At 46.1% G+C, this 20,603-nt stretch overlaps 1 protein-coding gene across 1 annotated transcript in view; it reads left to right on the top strand.

Annotated features, from left to right (window-relative positions):
• The window catches only part of LOC126481726 (muscle M-line assembly protein unc-89-like), a 1,115,867-nt gene that overhangs the window by 231,510 nt on the left and 863,754 nt on the right, over positions 1-20,603 (top strand). Inside the window, exons 13-15 of the mRNA XM_050105679.1 lie at positions 1,565-1,808; positions 16,388-16,508; positions 16,560-16,772. Coding sequence (XP_049961636.1) covers positions 1,565-1,808; positions 16,388-16,508; positions 16,560-16,772 — 578 coding nt within the window. The remainder of the gene's footprint in view (positions 1-1,564; positions 1,809-16,387; positions 16,509-16,559; positions 16,773-20,603) is intronic.

Raw genomic sequence — 20,603 nt, 5'->3', positions numbered from 1 at the left:
AGTCCGTATCTCGAGACCTGCCTTGTGGTGGCGCTCGGTTTGCGATCACACAGTGGCGACACGCGGGTCCGACATGTACTAATGGACCGCGGCCGATTTAAAGCTACCACCTAGCAAGTGTGGTGTCTGGCGGTGACACCACATATATATATATATATATATATATATATATATATATATATATATATATATATATATAATGTAATATAACACAACATCAGAAAAAGTTTAGCATCAGCTCGGTTCGGAGAGTCAACTACCTGTCTTCTTTCACGAAGGGTGTGATCTTAACGAAAGTATTTCATATAGAAGACACTTATATATATAAGTGACTTCTATATGAAATACTTTCATTAAGATCACACCATCCGTGAAGGAGGACAGGTGGTTGACTGAGTGACGAATATAACTAAATCAAAATTTTTGTAACAGCTTTTTTTGTAACCATTTAGAGCTCCTGAAGTCCAGTACACTTTTGACTCTATGGCACACCTGAATAATCATTTGTCGCGTCGTATCTCGAGCCTCATCGAAAAAGTGGACAGTAAGATTGTCAGTAACTGAACTACTAGCCGGCCGAAGTGGCCGTGCGGTTAAAGGCGCTGCAGTCTGGAACCGCAAGGCCGCTACGGTCGCAGGTTCGAATCCTGCCTCGGGCATGGATGTTTGTGATGTCCTTAGGCTAGTTGGGTTTAACTAGTTCTAAGTTCTAGGGGAGTAATGACCTCAGCAGTTGAGTCCCATAGTGCTCAGAGCCATTTGAACGATTTTAACTGAACTACAGGAAGTAAATTACATGATAACAGTGCCACATTTAACGCAGGAAAACCGCGAAATATTGGTGCAGGGGCCACAAAAATATTGGCTAGAGAATGTCTGCATGCGTAACTTATACATACTCCACAAGGTATTATCAAGGCTTAGCAGTGTGTACTTCGCACTAATCATATTTACTTCCTGTTGTATTCCGTCGTTTGCCTACGCGCCTCTGCACGCGTTCTAAACGGTTTTAACTTATCCTCAATATCCCTGCGTAAGATACACAAATATATCCATTTAAGGTCCTCCAGAATCTCCGTTACACTTCTGTACAAACTATACCGACATTTTACGCTCCTAACAGCACATCTGCGCATTCATTGGTTGTCTGCCGCCACGCCAACTTGATAATCAGCCCAGATGCGGGAGCAGTATTCTGGGACTGGTCGCAGTAGCGGCTTGTAAGGGGTTTCGTTCACAGTTAGAGTGCACTTTTGCAAATGAATCATAATCGTAGGTACTCATTTAAGCGCGAGATTTAGTTTGAAGTGAGGGATGCGTGACTTACGTTCTTAGAATAGAGTCTTAAAATGTGGTGTAGGTATTCTGTGCTTCCATAGCCCCCCAGTAATTATCTTGGGCCTAGACTGATTGTCGTTGACACTTAGGAAACATAATGTTCTGGAAAATCGTTCTGTGAATCCTTTTGCAAGTCAGAATCATCCGACCTTTCCTTGCGGAACAAATGACGATTGACTTCTCTTGCTACTGTAATCACTGAGGTGCGGTGCGGCGGTTTCTGCAGAGCACAACGTGGTGGACCTGCCGCCGATGCGGTTCACGAAGGAGTCGTCGCAGTCTGGCAACCTGCTGATGGAGGCGGTGGTGATCGACGTGTCGGGGGAGTACTTCACGACGGCCGACGAGGACCTGCGCACGGACGCCGACCTCGAGGACCTGTCCATCACCGACGACAACGGCCAGCAGCCTCAGCTGCCCCGGGACGACGACACGGCCGCCGAGGCGTCGCCGCCCGTCAGACCTCCCAGGTGGGGTGCCCGCGGCCGCTCGCTCAGTCCCTCCAAGTCACACGCTGGGCCCCACAGCGGGGTGGGACGAGTCAAACTGTGCGAAGGCCTGCAAAATCCCTGTTTAACACTTTATAACACGGTAATCATTGTACGAGTACCAATCTTGGTACCATTAATGTCAAGGTCATGGGGAAGAGAAGTAATGCACAATCAGTTCAATTGAAACATTTTTAATGTGCTGCTACGGTACGTCATACCACCACATACCGCAACCATTACTGCTACAAAAGGACCTCAATGTCGCGCTCATCAGCGTCTGAAGAGTCTGAAAGCGCAGGATTGCATTCTGGACAGCACTACGAAGCATGTCCGTAGGTCTGCTGACTGCCTCTCTTGATATACTGCGCTTCATATCAGCACATGTGTGAATGTTCCCTTGGTAAATCCTGTCCTTCACGTACATCTACATCTACATGATTACTCTGCAATTCACATTTAAGTGCTTGGCAGAGGGTTCATCGAACCACAATCATACTATCTCCCTACCATTCCACTCCCGAACAGCGCGTGGGAAAAACGAACACCTAAACGTTTCTGTTAGAGCTCTGATTTCTCTAATTTTATTTTGATGATCATTCCTACCTATGTAGGCTGGACTCAACAAAATATTTTAGCATTCGGAAGAGAAAGTTGGTGACTGAAATTTCGTAAATAGATCTCGCCGCGACGAAAAACGTCTTTGCTTTGATGACTTCCATCCCAACTCGCGTATCATATCTGCCACACTCTCTCCCCTATTACGCGATAATACAAAACGAGCTGCCCTTTTTTGCACCCTTTCGATGTCCTCGGTCAATCCCACCTGGTAAGGATCCCACACCGCGCAGAAATATTCTAACAGAGGACGAACGAGTGTAGTGTAAGCCGTCTCTTTAGTGGACTTGTTGCATCTTGTAAGTGTCCTGCCAATGAAACGCAACCTTTGGCTCGCCTTCCCCACAATATTATCTATGTGGTCTTTCCAACTGAAGTTGTTCGTAATTTTTACACCCAGGTACTTAGTTGAATTGACAGCCTTGAGAATTGTACTATTTATCGAGTAATCGAATTCCAACGGATTTCCTTTGGAACTCATGTGGATCACCTCACTCTTTTCGTTATTTAGCGTCAACTGCCACCTGCCACACCATACAGCAATCTTTTCTAAATCGCTTTGCAACTCATACTGGTCTTCGGATGACCTTACTAGACGGTAGACGATAGCGGCCATTACTTCGTGCGAATAAAGAGCTAGCTGCGTTGCACAAGAACGATGTTTCCTGAAACCATGCTGATTACGTATCAATAGATCGTTCCCCTCGAGGTGATTCATAATGTTTGAATACAGTATATGCTCCAAAACCCTACTGCAAACCGACGTCAATGATATAGGTCTGTAGTTCGATGGATTACTCCTACTACCCTTCTTAAACACTGGTGCAACCTGCGCAATTTTCCAATCTGTAGGTACAGATCTATCGGTGAGCGAGCGGTTCTATATGATTGCTAAGTAGGGAGCTATTGTACCAGCGTAATCTGAAAGGAACCTAATCGGTATACAATCTGGACCTGAAGACTTGCCCGTATCAAGCGATTTGAGTTGCTTCGCAACCCCTAAGGTAACTACTTCTAAGAAACTCATGCTAGCAGCTGTTCGTGTTTCAAATTCTGGAATATTCCATTCGTCTTCCCTGGTGAAGGAATTTCGGAAAACTGCATTCAATAACTCCGCTTTAGCGGCACAATCGTCGGTAACAGTACCATCGGCACTGCGCAGCGAAGGTATTGACTGCGTCTTGCCGCTTGTGTACTTTACATACGACCAGAATTTCCCAACCGGAAATCACAGGCAGTGAGATCAAGTGATCGAGCCAGCCAGCGTTTGGAAACGATTGGGGAAGCAGGTGAACTTCACGAACGATGTGCTGTGGGGCCCCCTCTTGCATGAAAACTGTTGAACTCAATGCGTCTCTCTCCTGTAGGATGGGTATGACACGCTGGCGAAGCATATCGCAGTAAGGCTGGCCAGTTACACAAGATGTCTTTGGTCCTTCAGCGCCAACCTGTTCAAAAAAGAGTGGGTCAATGATTAACGTAGCCGTGAAGCCACGTTCACCACACAAAGGAACATTATGCACAGTGACTGGAGGTGAAGATCCGCACACTCAGCAATTCTGTGTGTTCACCTCACCCGTCAGAGAAAAATAAGCTTTGTCTGTCCATAGGATGGTCCTGGGCTAGCCCTCGCCAATTTCAGTTCCTGCGAGAATGTGGAGGGCGAAATTAAAATATCGTTGTGCATCTTCAGGTTTTGGCGGCGCAAAGACTGTTCCATAAAGTTTCGGGTGTGCAGCCGCAAGAAATCTCCTTCTTCTTCTAATATTTCGGCTGTATAACGTTCAGCCATCATCAGAGTGAGCCGCAAGACTGCCGCTCCAGTGCTCGCTTCGTCCCCTTATACTGTTGTACCGCGCGACTGCGCATGCGGCCACAGATGCAAATGCGCCAGAGACGTTGGTCGGCGGCAGAGACGTGCATAATGTGCGAGTTATATTTATGACTCCGCAGTTGATCTGTGTTGGCATATCGATATATCACTGTGAGCTGCACTGTGACGACGTCTTTGTGAGTTTATTACAGCAAGTGCCGGATTCCTTGATTTATCAAGATTGAAACCACTATCTCTATTAATTAAATTCGTCGTCAAGCGAATTTCTATCGCCTCCTTCACTATCGAGTCCCAAAAAGATGATGTAGTTGCCAAAATTTCGACGTTGTCATACAACATACTGTGTCCATTATTAATACAGTGCTCTGCCACTGCCGACTTATTAGGTTGTAAAAGTCGTGTGTACCTCCGGTGTTCTGTACATATTTCTTGGACAGTACGAGTTGTTTGTCCGACGTAAGAAAGGCCACATTCACATAGAATTTTGTAAACTCCAGATTTTCGGAGCAGCAAATCATCTTTCACGGAGCCCACGAGTGCAGCTGTCTTGGGTGGAGGACGAAAAATCACTGCCCGCATCTCGTGGTCGTGCGGTAGCGTTCTCGCTTCCCACGCACGGGTTCCCGGGTTCGATTCCCGGTGGGGTCAGGGATTTTCTCTGCCTCGTGATGGCTGGGTGTTGTGTGCTGTCCTTAGGTTAGTTAGGTTTAAGTAGTTCTAAGTTCTAGGGGACTGATGACCATAGATGTTAAGTCCCATAGTGCTCAGAGCCATTTTGAGCCATTTGAAAAATCACTTTTACTTTGTGTCTGCCAAGGATGCGTCCTATTTTTGATGAGAGGCTACCCACATACGGCAGGAAGGCCATCGATTTAAAGGTTTCTTCATCTTCTTCTGCTTTCTTTGTGGCCTCTTTCGGTTTCATTTTCAATGCCCCCTGTATTTGTTGTGGAGAGTACCCATTGTCTTCAAACACTCTTTGTAAGGGGGAAAGTTCATCTTGCAGACTGCTTTCGTCAGAAAACAACAGTTGTACGTCCTGTGGTGCAAGCTGTTATGCGACATGGATCTTGTACGGATCTTGTACGGATACCATTTGCCGGCCGCGGTGGCTACAGTCTGAAACCGCGCGACATCTACGGTCGCAGGTTAGGATCCTGTTCGGGCATGAATGTGTGTGATGTGCTTAGGTTAGTTAGGTTCAAGTAGTTTTAGGGGACTGATGACCTCAGATGTTAAGTCCTATAGTGCTCGGAGCCACTTGATCGGATACCATTTGAGAGTGGTTCGAAGCACCTTCCGTATAGTGGAACACGGGATGTTCAGCTGTCGTGACACAGCACACGCACTGCCTGACGATCGGGAATTCGTGCAGCGTTGTCTGGCGTAGCAACAGCTGTTCGTCAACCAACTGTGGTACAGCCGGTCGCCGGCCTCTTCCCGGAGCGACGCCCAGTCCTCCAGTCCTCCAGTTGACTCCAACTTGTTCATCATACTCCGCAGAGCAGGTGAAGAAAGAGGACTCTTCGGTAATCCTTTCAGCCGGCGATATGCTCGAATTGCAGCTGCAGCATTACTGTTGTTTTTATAACTGACAAGGGGAGGCCGCCAATTGTGAAATTCAGATTCGATTCATACTGCGCATAATAAAAGCTCATGGCCAGAGGTGTAATATGGCAAAGCACCAAGACGGACTTCTCAGCCGTTGTCGAGAAAATCGACAGTTAAAAGAAACCGCTGCATTGAAATACTCTCTACGATTAATAATTTTCTACAGCGTCGTGGCGCAGCGGTAAGGACTCGGGTTCGTAATCCGAAGGTCACCGGATCGAATCTCGCGCGATGCAAACTTTTTTTTTTTTTAGTATTTGTTTTTTGTAATTCAAATGTGTACACACACACACACACACACACACACACACACACATATATATATATATATATATATATATATATATATATATATATATATATAATTCCCAGCAATCTGTTGCAACAATTATGCATATAATAAGTTGTTGAAAGTCGTTTGTCGTGGAAAAACTGGCGACTTCGAACATCATTATGTTTTCCGCAAACAAAGTTGTATTTCATAAATGTTATTAATTGTCCTCATAATGTTAACCACGTATAGTTAACGGAAGACCTAGAAACAATATTCGGAAACGAATACGTATAGCGTAAGTCAAACGTTCCACTTACAATAGAGACCCCACGAACACAAATTTGCTGTGGCAGGTATGAAATATAAACTCCGTTACTCGCTCGTTACACTTGAAGGACAGATGTTGAATGGGCCGAAACGAGCCGCCGCATAACAGTGTAGTTGCCTGCTAACTTCGAAAGAAGGTAGATGCGGTCCCTAGCGCAACTTATAACATCGTCGAAAATCGGTGCGGACGGGAGAGCTTTGGTACACCCTGTTAAACAAACGGAAAAATGGAGGCGGTACAATTGGAGAGCGATCCGCCTTCACCACCATGCATAAGCAATTCATTAATAGTTTTTTTATATATACCCGTGGTCGTGCGGTAGCGTTCTCGCTTCCCACGCCCGGGATCCCGGGTTCGATTCCGGCGGGGTCAGGGATTTTCTCTACCTCGTGATGGCTGGGTGTTGTGTGCTGTCCTTAGGTTAGTTAGGTTTAAAGTAGTTCTAAGTTCTAGGGGACTGATGACCATAGCTGTTAAGTCCCATAGTGCTCAGAGCCATTTTTTATATTTGAATTACAAAAGACAAATAATAAAAAAAATTGCATGGCGCGAGATTCGATCCGGCGACCTTCGGATTACGAACCCGAGCGCTTACCGCTGCACCACGACGGTGTAGAAAATTGTTAATCGTAGAGAGTATTTCACCGTATCGGTTTCTTTTAACTGTCGATTTTCTCGACAACGGCTGAGAAGTGCATCTTGGTGCTTTGCCACATTACACCTCTGGCCATGAGCTTTTATTATGCGCAGTATGAATCAAATCTGAATTTCACAATTGGCGGCCTCCCCTTGTGAGCGTAACCAGTAACGCCCTGCTCCTTTTGTCCAAGCTCCTGTTGACACGTCTACAAGTGCACTGCGGCCAGCCAGGTGTGTGAGACTGTGAATCACGATGGCCGATCACGGCACCTGGTGACCATGGTTGGAACTGCACGGTGGCGCCCTTACGCATGGAAATCATGCACCCCATACTCTGGACATTAATTCTACCAATTTTGGTACTCGTACGGTAATCACTTTATTTATGGATTCTTCCGTTACTTCTTGGAAGAACAATTTCACACTTAAAGTTGAATAACAAATACACTGTTTTTGTTCTGCTGATTTTTGTTTATTTCGAATTAATTTTCGCCTTATTAGGCCATCTACAGGAAACAACTGAATAACGTGTGGAAAGGACGCTGGTTCTTAGGTGTTACATAGAGTGTTGTTTATCAAACTTGCTTCTTAATGCTGAAATTACACTTTACGCAATGGACAATGTAAAGCACAATAAATAATTAAACTACACAACACTACAGGTTAAGGGACCTTTTTTCTGAGCTACTGTTAAACCGAGTACTTTTTATTTATGCTGTGTAGACACATGTTTTTACATTGTTAACTAAACTCAAGGCAACGGACAGTATTATACGCTTAACTACATTATTACAGGATATATCGTATACATATATAATATAACGTAGGATATATCGAATAGCAGCCCCGAATTTGTGAAGGCATTTGCGTTAGTGAACAGCTGACTATTGTTGTTGCTTGGTCTGATGAGGTGACGGTTAAACGGAATGGAACCATCAGTCACCATAGCCGTGTGTACTGCGCAAGAGACAATCCCCATGTTACGGGAGAACGAGCTTTTAATCTTCCTGTGTTATCAGTGTGATGTGGTATGTCTGTCAGAGACTTTTGTAGGGCCATTCCTTTTTGAAGGCATCATGACAGGTGGAAATAATCTTACCACGTTGCAGGGACGACCTTTACCAGGTGTTCACAAACTGTACTAGCGGAAACATTTGAGAGGTGGATAGGCTCAGGAAGAAGTGTTTAATTTGCACCCATACCTCCCAATCTAACGCCATTATCTTTCTTCCTGTGGGGAACTGTGAAGGACACAGTCTATGCCACAAAGCCGCGTGCACTGGATGACATTACAGGGACGATTCTGGCTATCTTTGAATCCGTTTGAATGGCGGTCACAACACATGTGTGTCGGTCGGATCCGGAGCTTTGCGGACGCTGTATTGCTAAGGATAGAGGAAATTTTGATCATCTTCAGCAGGTAAACATAACAAGTAATGTTGTGACCATGTACGTGACTTCAAAATTCATAGTTTTATTAATATTTTGGTTCGATTTATTAAAGTTCGAACAGTGTAAACCACTCTGTGAGGCAACCTATATACGTACATTAGGAGGAAAACAGCTGCTTTCAGAAAGAAGCCACTGCTCCACCTGTTACATCACGCAACTACTTCTTTTCTGTAATAATGCAAGTAAGCTTATGAAGTCCATCATCAGACGTCTACATAACGCAAAAATATCTGTTTGGTACAAACATTACAGATACGCAGAATTTGCATTCTTGAGTCCAAATATTTTTTCTGATAAAGTTGGGTACCCTTTCACTGTTTGAATATCTGGGGTTTCAATTTTCTGCCTATGGTCGACCACCTACCTGCTACAGGCATTTGGATCAATATATAGCTCTCAATTCTGAACCTCAGGTAGGGACGTGATCTACATGGAAAGCATTTTGTACGTCTAGTACTGTCGTTGTGAATTCGTCGATTCATCAGAAATATTCACCATGAATAGCATCAGGGGGTAAATGTATTGGCATGTAAGTGTAAGAATATCTACGTTCCTAAAGCGACTTCTGAAAGACATTCCATTATACCTCCGCCTCAACAGCAGATATCTACTACGAGGTTGCTCTCTAATCATAATAAAAAATAAGAGGATCAAAAATAATAAAAGCAGTGATGAGGTATGGTTAAAAAAACAAACAAAAAATTGTTCGTCGCTTACACAGATATGTTTGGTTCGCCTGCCGTTCTTACCGCAAGGTTCAACAGCCATTTGCAATGTATTTGGGACGAGTGTAAAGATAGAGGTAGACAGATTGTAACTTAAACAACATTTCAATAGTCATTTTAATTGTACTGTCTAAACATTGAAACTTAGTTGTTTTAGCCATCTCACTTTATTCTTGTATTTATACACTAATGAGCCAAAACATTATGACCACATGCTTAATGGATTGTCTGTCCGTATTTGGAACGAAATACATCACTGATTCTGCGTAACAGGGAGCCGAAGATTTGTTCGTATGGTTGTGGTGATATGTGGCGTTAAATATCTACGGACCGGTCATGTAATTCGCGTAAATAACCGGCAGCTTATTTGCGTACGCGGTGATGGCCCCAGATAGCGACCCAGATTGGTTCGATAGGCGAATTTAGCCGCCGAGGCATCAACGTGAGTTCATTATAATGCTCCTCAAACCACTGCAGCACTGTTCTGGCTCGGAGACACAGACAATTGTACTGCTGAAATATGACATCGCCTTCCGGGAAGACATCAAGCATGAAGGGATCCATGTGGTTTGCAGCTGTCAGCGTGTCTTCGATTGCTACCACAGGTCCCGTGCAAGCGCTGGAAAGAAACTCGTCCACAGGCTCTGCGTAATTGTATTCTGCCGTTTGCCAAAGTCGCTTATCTCAATGGATTTCCCATTTGTAGCTCGCATCTTCCCTACGATGGTCCCGCATTCGTGTCTGCTCTGCTTACGTAGTATTATTATTGCGTCACGTGCTCGCAGCACCAGCAGGCGGCATCCAACGCCGACCGCTGTGGCCGAGCGGTACTAGGCGCTTCAGTCCGGAACCGCGCTGCTACTACAGTCGCAGGTTCGAATCCTGCCTCGGGCATTCATGTGTGTGACGTCCTTAGGTTAGTTAGGTTTAAGTAGTTCTAAGTTCTAGGGGACTGATGACCTCAGATGTTAAGTCCCAATGTGCTCAGAGCCATTTGAACCATTTGAAGGCATCCAACGTCGCGGCGAGCAGCTGTCATAATATTCTGGCTTATTAGTGTAGGTTGTGGTTCAAAATGGTTCAAATGGCTCTGAGCACTATGGGACTTAACATCTACGGTCATCAGTGCCTGAGAACTTAGAACTACTTAAACCTAACTAACCTAAGGACATCACACAACACCCAGTCATCACGAGGCAGAGAAAATCCCTGACCCCGCCGGGAATTGAACCCGGGAACCCGGGCGCGGGTAGCGAGAACGCTACCGCACGACCACGAGCTGCGGACGTAGGTTGTGGCACAGATGACAGACGCACATGTTTAACTTGACGATGATTTATATCAGAATATTTTAACGATCTGAAGATGGCGATGAGCCGAAACCGGTCATAAAGTGTAAAGAAATCTATGTGATCAAGACGGACTTGTGAATATAAACTTGCTACAGACGACAGATGTTGTCGCAATTTCTTACGTTATCTATTATCAAGAGATAAAAAAATTCGTTAACTTTTCAGACGGAAAAGGGATTTTTTGCGGCTTTTTCTTTGTCCTGGTAGTCGGCACAGTGGCAAGGCCTTTAATTAGAGGATGATCTCTTATTAATTTATTTGTCGTGGATTGGAACAAAGCGTTAACAGATTATAGTGTATGTCAGTGCTTTTTTAGAAAAATGAATGTATTTTTACTTGTTTAGCAAATAATGTACACTCCTGGAAATTGAAATAAGAACACCGTGAATTCATTGTCCCAGGAAGGGGAAACTTTATTGACACATTCCTGGGGTCAGATACATCACATGATCACACTGACAGAACCACAGGCACATAGACACAGGCAACAGAGCATGCACAATGTCGGCACTAGTACAGTGTATATCCACCTTTCGCAGCAATGCAGGCTGCTATTCTCCCATGGAGACGATCGTAGAGATGCTGGATGTAGTCCTGTGGAACGGCTTGCCATGCCATTTCCACCTGGCGCCTCAGTTGGACCAGCGTTCGTGCTGGACGTGCAGACCGCGTGAGACGACGCTTCATCCAGTCCCAAACATGCTCAATGGGGGACAGATCCGGAGATCTTGCTGGGCAGGGTAGTTGACTTACACCTTCTAGAGCACGTTGGGTGGCACGGGATACATGCGGACGTGCATTGTCCTGTTGGAACAGCAAGTTCCCTTGCCGGTCTAGGAATGGTAGAACGATGGGTTCGATGACGGTTTGGATGTACCGTGCACTATTCAGTGTCCCCTCGACGATCACCAGTGGTGTATGGCCAGTGTAGGAGATCGCTCCCCACACCATGATGCCGGGTGTTGGCCCTGTGTGCCTCGGTCGTATGCAGTCCTGATTGTGGCGCTCACCTGCACGGCGCCAAACACGCATACGACCATCATTGGCACCAAGGCAGAAGCGACTCTCATCGCTGAAGACGACACGTCTCCATTCGTCCCTCCATTCACGCCTGTCGCGACACCACCGGAGGCGGGCTGCACGATGTTGGGGCGTGAGCGGAAGACGGCCTAACGGTGTGCGGGACCGTAGCCCAGCTTCATGGAGACGGTTGCGAATGGTCCTCGCCGATACCCCAGGAGCAACAGTGTCCCTAATTTGCTGGGAAATGGCGGTGTGGTCCCCTACGGCACTTCGTAGGATCCTACGGTCTTGGCGTGCATCCGTGCGTCGCTGCAGTCCGGTCCCAGGTCGACGGGCACGTGCACCTTCCGCCGACCATTGGCGACAACATCGATGTACTGTGGAGACCTCACGCCCCACGTGTTGAGCAATTCGGCGGTACGTCCACCCGGCCTCCCGCATGCCCACTATACGCCCTCGCTCAAAGTCCGTCAACTGCACATACGGTTCACGTCCACGCTGTCGCGGCATGCTACCAGTGTTAAAGACTGCGATGGAGCTCCGTATGCCACGGCAAACTGGCTGACACTGACGTTGGCGGTGCACAAATGCTGCGCAGCTAGCGCCATTCGACGGCCAACACCGCGGTTCCTGGTGTGCCCGCTGTGCCGTGCGTGTGATCATTGCTTGTACAGCCCTCTCGCAGTGTCCGGAGCAAGTATGGTGGGTCTGACACAGCGGTGTCAATGTGTTCTTTTTTCCATTTCCAGGAGTGTAGTTAGTGATGAGTATGTACATATTCGAAAATAAGAATTAGGATGTATTTCGTTTACTTAAGTCGCAAAAAGAAGACTAATGTACTTGCATGGTATTTCAATTTGCGACAAGTTATAAAGTTTCGATCATTATGTCTCTATGAATTTCTTGTTGGTCAGAATTATACTGTGGACTGTACAAGAGGATTACGAGGGCAGTTCAATAAGTAATGCAACACATTTTTTTTCTGAAACAGGGGTTATTTTATTCAGCATTGAAATAGGCCAGGTTATTCCCCAATCTTTTAGCTACACAACACTATTTTTCAACGTAATCTCCATTCAATGCTACGGCCTTACGCCACCTTGAAATGAGGGCCTGTATGCCTGCACGGTACCATTCCACTGGTCGATGTCGGAGCCAACGTCGTACTGCATCAATAACTTCTTCATCATCCGCGTAGTACCTCCCACGGATTGCGTCCTTCATTGGGCCAAACATATGGAAATCCGACGGTGCGAGATCGGGGCTGTAGGGTGCACGAGGAAGAACAGTCCACTGAAGTTTTGTGAGCTCCTCTCGGGTGCGAAGACTTGTGTGAGGTCTTGCGTTGTCATGAAGAAGGAGAAGTTCGTTCTGATTTTTGTGCCTACGAACACGCTGAAGTCGTTTCTTCAATTTCTGATGAGTAGCACAATACACTTCAGAGTTGATCGTTTGACCATGGGGAAGGACATCGAACAGAATAACCCCTTCAGCGTTCCAGAAGACAGTAACCATGACTTTACCGGCTGAGGGTATGGCTTTAAACTTTTTCTTGGTAGGGGAGTGGGTGTGGCGCCACTCCATTGATTGCCGTTTTGTTTCAGGTTCGAAGTGATGAACCCATGTTTCATCGCCTGTAACAATCTTTGACAAGAAATTGTCACCCTCAGCCACATGACGAGCAAGCAATTCCGCACAGATGGTTCTCCTTTGCTCTTTATGGTGTTCGGTTAGACAACGAGGGACCCAGCGGGAACAAACCTTTGAATATCCCAACTGGTGAACAATTGTGACAGCACTACCAACAGAGATGTCAAGTTGAGCACTGAGTTGTTTGATGGTGATCCATCGATCATCTCGAACGAGTGTGTTCGCACGCTCCGCCATTGCAGGAGTCACAGCTGTGCACGGCCGGCCCGCACGCGGGAGATCAGACAGTCTTGCTTGACCTTGCGGCGATGATGACACACGCTTTGCCCAACGACTCACCGTGCTTTTGTCCACTGCCAGATCACCGTAGACATTCTGCAAGCGCCTATGAATATCTGAGATGCCCTGGTTTTCCGCCAAAAGAAACTCGATCACTGCCCGTTGTTTGCTACGCACATCCGTTACAGACGCCATTTTAACAGCTCCGTACAGCGCTGCCACCTGTCGGAAGTCAATGAAACTATACGAGACGAAGCGGGAATGCTTGAAAATATTCCACAAGAAATTTCCGGTTTTTTCAATCAAAATTGGCCGAGAAAAAAAATGTGTTGCATTACTTATTGAACTGCCCTCGTATAATTAATGTTACAAGGTGACAATTATTGAACTACGTGAAATAAAATCGTCATAACTTCTGAACAGTTTGCGTTAGGACTGCACGGTTGGCCAAGGGGCATGATGGGAATCAGTATGCGCATGCTTAGTATGGTTTAACGACGAAGTCCACTTTCATTTGGAAGGTTTGTTAAGAAGCAAAAGTCGCGCATTTTGGGGGCTGAGAATCCGCATTTCGAGATCGAGGCCGCGGGAGGCGCGGCAGCCGCGCGGTCTTAGACGCCTTGTCGTCGTCCGTGCGGCTCCCGCTGTCGGATGTTCGAGTCCTCCCTGGGGAATGGGTGTGGGGTGTGTGTGTTGTCCGAAGCTTAAGCTAGACAAAGTAGCGTGTAGGCTTAGGGACCGATGACCTAAGTAGTTTGGTCCCATAAGACCTCAGTACAAATTTCCAAATTTTTTCGAGATCGAGAAGTCTCTTCACCATCAGCCGGTGACTCTGTCGTGCGCAATGTCCAGTCACGGAATAATCGTTGCGTATTTCTTGATGGCACGGTGACTACCGAACGGTACGTGAAGGTTTTGGAAGATGATTTCATCCCCATTATCAAATTCACCCAGATTTCGACAAGATGTGGTACATGCAAGACGGAGCTCGACCTCATGGAAGCAGGAAAGTGTCTGATGTCCTGGAGGAGCATTTTGGGGACCGTATTCTGGCTCTAGGGTACCCAGAGGCTATTGGCATCGGCCTCGATTGTCCACCATATTCTCCGGGTCTGAACACATGCGACTCTTTTCTGTGGTACTATATTAAAGAAAAGGTGTACTGTAATAATCCCAAAGCCGTTGGTGACCTGCAAACAGCATCGATGTTCCAACACTTCAGCGAGAGATGCAGAATTTCGCTATTCGTCTGCGCCACGTCATCACCAATAATGACAGGCATATCGAACATGTCATAACCTAAATCCGAATATCTGGAGTGACGTTTATATGTTGAATAAAGTGTGTGAACGCCGTAGTTTGTAGCTAATTTACGTTGTTTTTTTAATACAGTTCAATAATAGTCACCCTGCCTGTTCAAAATAACTTGAAAGTTAGGGTATTAGGAACAGCAGGTACAATGTAGCAGTAAGTATCAGCAACACGATTGCTAGAGGCGGCACGTATCCTCCACACATTCGGGGAGGGGTGAGGCGGTGGGGGGGGGGGGGGATGGTGTGGACTAATCTGTTGCCGATGTACTTATAACAAAAGACCAACCAATAAATCTTCTTTCCTGATTAGAAAGTCTGAGTTATGAACAAGAGATGAATGTTGCTGTGACATCCTTTGCAATCATTCTCACAAGGGAACCTCCCCATCGCACCCCCCTCAGATTTAGTTATAAGTTGGCACAGTGCATAGGCCTTGATAAACTGAACACAGATCAATTGAGAAAACAGGAAGAAGTAGTGTGGAACTGTGAAAAAATAAGCAAAATATACAAACTGAGTAGTCCATGGGCCACATATGCAACATCATGCACAACGTGAGCTCAGGAGCGCCGTGGTCCCGTGGTGGCGTGAGCAGCTGCAGAACGAGAGGTCCTTGGATTAAGTCTTCCCTCGAGTGAAAAGTTTATTTTCGCAAAGTTACGATCTGTCCGTTCGTTCATTGACGTCTCTGTTCACTGTAATAAGTTTAGTGTCTGTGTTTTGCGCCCGCACCGCAAAACTGTGCGATTAGTAGACGAATGGACGTGCCTTTCCAATGGGAACCGAAAACATTTGATCGCAAGGTCATAGGTCAACCGATTCCTCCACAGGAAAACACGTCTGATATATTCTATACGACACTGGTGACGGCATGTGCACCACATGACAGGAATATGTTGTCGACCCACCTAACTTGTACACTTGGCGATTCTTCTACCTTGCCCGATTTAGGTTTTCTTGTGGATGTGACAATCACTCCCAAAAAAGTGATGAAAACATAAGAGTTTGTCACATAAACTGAAAATAAAAATTTTCACTCAATGGAAGATTTGAACCAAGGACCTTCCGCAGCTGCTCACGTTACCACGAGACCATGGCGCTCCTGCGATCCTATTGTCCTTGATGTTGCATATGTTCCCATGAACTACTCAGTTTGTATATTTTGCTTATTTTTTCACAGTTCGACACAACTTCGTCCTGTTTTCTCAATTGATCTGTGTTCAGTTTTTCGAGGTATATCCACTGTGCCAACTTATAACTAAATCTGAGGGGGGTGCGATGGGGAGGTTCCCTTGTAAGTTCTTTTCAGTAGCTGGTCATTTACCTCGCCCTTGTCATGATCACCATGTTTTTCTATGAAATTGTACTGTTACGTGTGGGATTGTGAGTTTATAATGTGTGTTGTCACGAAATTTTCCATAACGTGTCGCCCCACTCAGAGCGATCTGTGTGTCGGCCGGCAGGGCGAACAAGCACCAGTCGAGCGCCGACAACACGTTCCACAGCCTGTCGGACGACACCCGCTACGACTCGCCCGCGAGCGGCGGCGTCTCGCCCCCGGCAGCAGCCGCGGGGAAGCCAGCGGTGGACGTGGCCGCGGCGGCGGCGGCTGCTGGGGAGGCGGGGGCGGCGGAGGCGGAGGCGGCGCCGGCCACGCCCACCGAGGAGCGCGCCACCCAGGCGGGCGTGGTGCGGCCCAAGCGGCGCTCCGTCGAGAGCGGCCAGGGCGAGTCCTTCGAGAACCTGTCGTCCGCCAGCGAGGCGTCCGTGGCGCGGCCCGGACAGATCCTGCGCAAGGGCACGCTGCGCAAGCGCAGCCGCTCCATCGACACCGCCGCCTCCGCCGAGGTGCGCGCCACAAATCACCCCTGGTCTTTAACAGAAAGACAAAAAGAATGCACACAGACATACACACACATTCGTCCCATAACCTATATTGAACAGTACCTTCATTGGCGCTAAACTACGTATTGTGTTATAGGCCAGTTTCGTAGATGTAACATACTACCAGCTACATTCGAGCCGGCCGCGGTGGCCGAGCGGCTCTAGGCGCTTCAGTCCGGAACCACGTGGCTGCTACGGTCGCACGTTCGAATCCTGCCTCGGGCATGGATGTGTGTGATGTCCTTAGGTTAGTTAGGTTTAAGTACTTCTAAGTCTAGGGAACTGATGACCTCACATGCTAAGTCCCATAGTGCTTAGAGCCATTTGAAGCTACATTGGACCGAGACATAATTAGTGACACACTAAGAACAAGAAGTGTAGTGGGTCAATAAAAGGGATTACTAATTAATAAATGTAGGTTGGAAAATGCGGAGGAGAGTGAAAGAAAAGTGCAATAGAAAAGTCACTGCCCTGTTGGACAATATCGAGACTATTCAGATATCCAGAAGATAAAACAGAGCTTATGATAATTGTAAATATACGAGGTGCATTCAAGTTCTAAGGTTTCTGATTTTTTTTCTCCCGACTGGAAAGAGATAGAAACATGCGCATTGTTTTAAAATGAGACCGCGTTCATTGTCAATACGTCCCAGAGATGGCAGCACCGTATGGCAGATGGAATTTTACCGCCAGCGGCGAGAATGAGAACTGTTTTAAATACTTAAAATGGCGACGTTTTCCTTACTTGAACAGCGTGCAATCATTCGTTTTCTGAATTTGCGTCGTGCGAAATTGAAATTCATCGACAGTTGAAGGAGACATGTGGTGATGGAGTTATGGATGTGTCGAAAGTGCGTTCGTGGGTGCGACAGTTTAATGAAGGCAGAACATCGTGTGACAACAAACTGAAACAACCTCGGGCTCGCACAAGCCGGTCTGACGACATGATCGAGAAAGTGGAGAGAATTGTTTTGGGGGATCACCGAATGACTGTTCAACAGATCGCCTCCAGAGTTGGCATTTCTGTGGGTTCTGTGCACACAATCCTGCATGACGACCTGAAAATGCGAAAAGTGTCATCCAGGTGGGTGCCACGAATGCTGACGGACGACCACATGGCTGCCCGTGTGGCATGTTGCCAAGCAATGTTGACGCGCAACGACAGCATGAATGGGACTTTCTTTTCGTCGGTTGTGACAATGGATGAGACGTGGATGCCATTTTTCAATCCAGAAACAAAGCGCCAGTCAGCTCAATGGAAGCACACAGGTTCACAGCCACCAAAAAAATTTCGGGTAACCGCCAGTGCTGAAAAAATGATGGTGTCCATGTTCTGGGACAGCGAGGGCGTAATCCTTACCCAATGCGTTCCAAAGGGCACTACGGTAACAGGTGCATCCTACGAAAATGTTTTGAAGAACAAATTCCTTCCTGCACTGCAACAAAAACGTCCGGGAAGGGCTGCGCGTGTGCTGTTTCACCAAGACAACGCACCCGCACATCGAGCTAACGTTACGCAACAGTTTCTTCGTGATAACAGCTTTGAAGTGATTCCTCATGCTCCCTACTCACCTGACCTGGCTCCTAGTGACTTTTGGCTTTTTCCAACGATGAAAGACACTCTCCGTGGCCGCACATTCACCAGCCGTGCTGCTACTGCCTCAGCGATTTTCCAGTGGTCAAAACAGACTCCTAAAGAAGCCTTCGCCGCTGCCATGGAATCATGGCGTCAGCGTTGTGAAAAATGTGTACGTCTGCAGGGCGATTACGTCGAGAAGTAACGCCAGTTTCATCGATTTCGGGTGAGTAGTTAGTTAGAAAAAAAATCGGAGGCCTTAGAACTTGAATGCACCTCGTACTACACTCTACCAGAATACAACTTTCAGTTTGTGATTCACTAGAGGAGAAACCCAGCTCCGTCAAAGCATTTATTTATAGCGGAGCGTTCACGTCCCATCCACGTAGCGTCTGCCCTTGTGCTTAATGTTTGTGGCGTCGTATATCTAGCACTAACTGTCCTACAATGATATAATTTTGTAGGTAAATTCAGAGGCGTATGTGGACACTGTGTACAAAATGTGTTGCGAATGAAGTTTGAAGCAGGGAAGCAATAAATTTAAACGTCATGTACATGGGGCAGTTCCTCACGTACCCCACAGTTCATGACGCCGTAACTCCTGAACACTGTCTCGTACAACGATATAATTTTGCACTTGCATTCAGTGCTACATGTGCCGGCTATCTGTAAAATTTGTCGACAATACATTTAGTAGTAAATAAGTAATAAATGTCAGGCCTCATGCGGTACTTTTACTGGAAGAACAGCGGAAAAGTGGTAAACGATGAACATTTCCCCTTTCATCAGAAAGAAAAAGTTTAGTAAAGGTTTAAAATTATCTGTAAAGTTAGATGCAAGTCGCTAAGTCCCTCATTGTCAACTACTGGATTAATAAAGTATGGGAATAACAAGCATCGTGGGTTACGCTTCTTTTTCACCCGCACCCCTCTGATAAGTAGGTGGTTGTTACCCCAACAGCGACTATTGCCTGACTGTAAGATGTATGTGCACCAAGTTTGACTGAAACCGCTCCACTGGATTACGAGGAGATGTGGAAAACACACACACATACAAACACACACACACACACACACACACACACATCCATTTTTTATAATACATGTGGATACGTGTCAGACTGTGGAGGTATGTAGATTACCAATATGGCTGTCCAGTGACCTATTAATATAACATATGGAACAGAAGAAAAGAAGATTGAGGCTTAACATCACAGCGACAATGTGGTAACTAAGACATATGGCTCCAGTACGCTTTCGTACTATTCAACAATACATCCAAAACTCCGGACATGTCATATATTGTACCACAGTGAAATGGTAACAGTCTTTGTATGATGAGTCACCAAAAGTACTGAAGGACCAGTGACTGAGAAAAAGCACTGCGTGAACGTCACGTTGTTGGTTTGGTCTAATGCATCCTAGTTGGACATAAGATGCACTGACATTATCAGTCAGATACTGAAGACATGTCTTAAACATTGATTTACGGCTAGCTCAGGTCGTCTGGATTCCCGGCGGGGCCAGGGATTTTCTCTGCCTCGTGATGGCTGGGTTTTGTGTGCTGTCCTTAGGTTAGTTAGGTTTAAGTAGTTCTAAGTTCTAGGCGACTGATGACCATATATGTTAAGTCCCATAGTGCTCAGAGCCATTTGAACCATTTCAGGTCGTCTAGAGGTTTCACATTGAACAATGCTCATTTATGTTACAGTGGAAAAGGCGTATAAGGACTAGTCGCTTGACGACATTCTTTTTCAACTGTGAAACAAATGAAAAATGTTGGTGTATTCCTACTACACATGAGACAGAATCTTGTGCACCCTCTGTAGGGTGTTTACAGACCTGGGAAATCAAGATAGAATGTATCACTACTGAACATATCTAAGAAATCCTGCTCTTTTATAGAATTGTAATGATTGCCTCTAGTACAGACGAACTTCAACATCACGGAGAACTTAATAGAGAATTCTTGAAATCAGGTCCGAAATCAAGTGTAATAAGTCTAAAATAATGTATTATTAACATATTGTACTATCAACATATCAAAAGTAAACTTTTACAAGCTAACAAATGAACGAGATGAGTTTTTGTATTTAGAGCAATTGAAGACAGCGAATGGTTGCACAGTGAAAGAAATAAGCGGAAGAGTAAAAATGGATTGGAATGTTTCGAATGTACTGAGTAGGATACTGAAAACTAGATTTCCACTGTGTTTGAAAG

Source organism: Schistocerca serialis, chromosome 5 (assembly GCF_023864345.2).
Source record: "Schistocerca serialis cubense isolate TAMUIC-IGC-003099 chromosome 5, iqSchSeri2.2, whole genome shotgun sequence".
Taxonomy (NCBI): domain Eukaryota; kingdom Metazoa; phylum Arthropoda; class Insecta; order Orthoptera; family Acrididae; genus Schistocerca; species Schistocerca serialis.
Note: the sequence above shows the minus strand (reverse complement) of the source record. Positions and strands in the feature narration are given on the sequence as shown.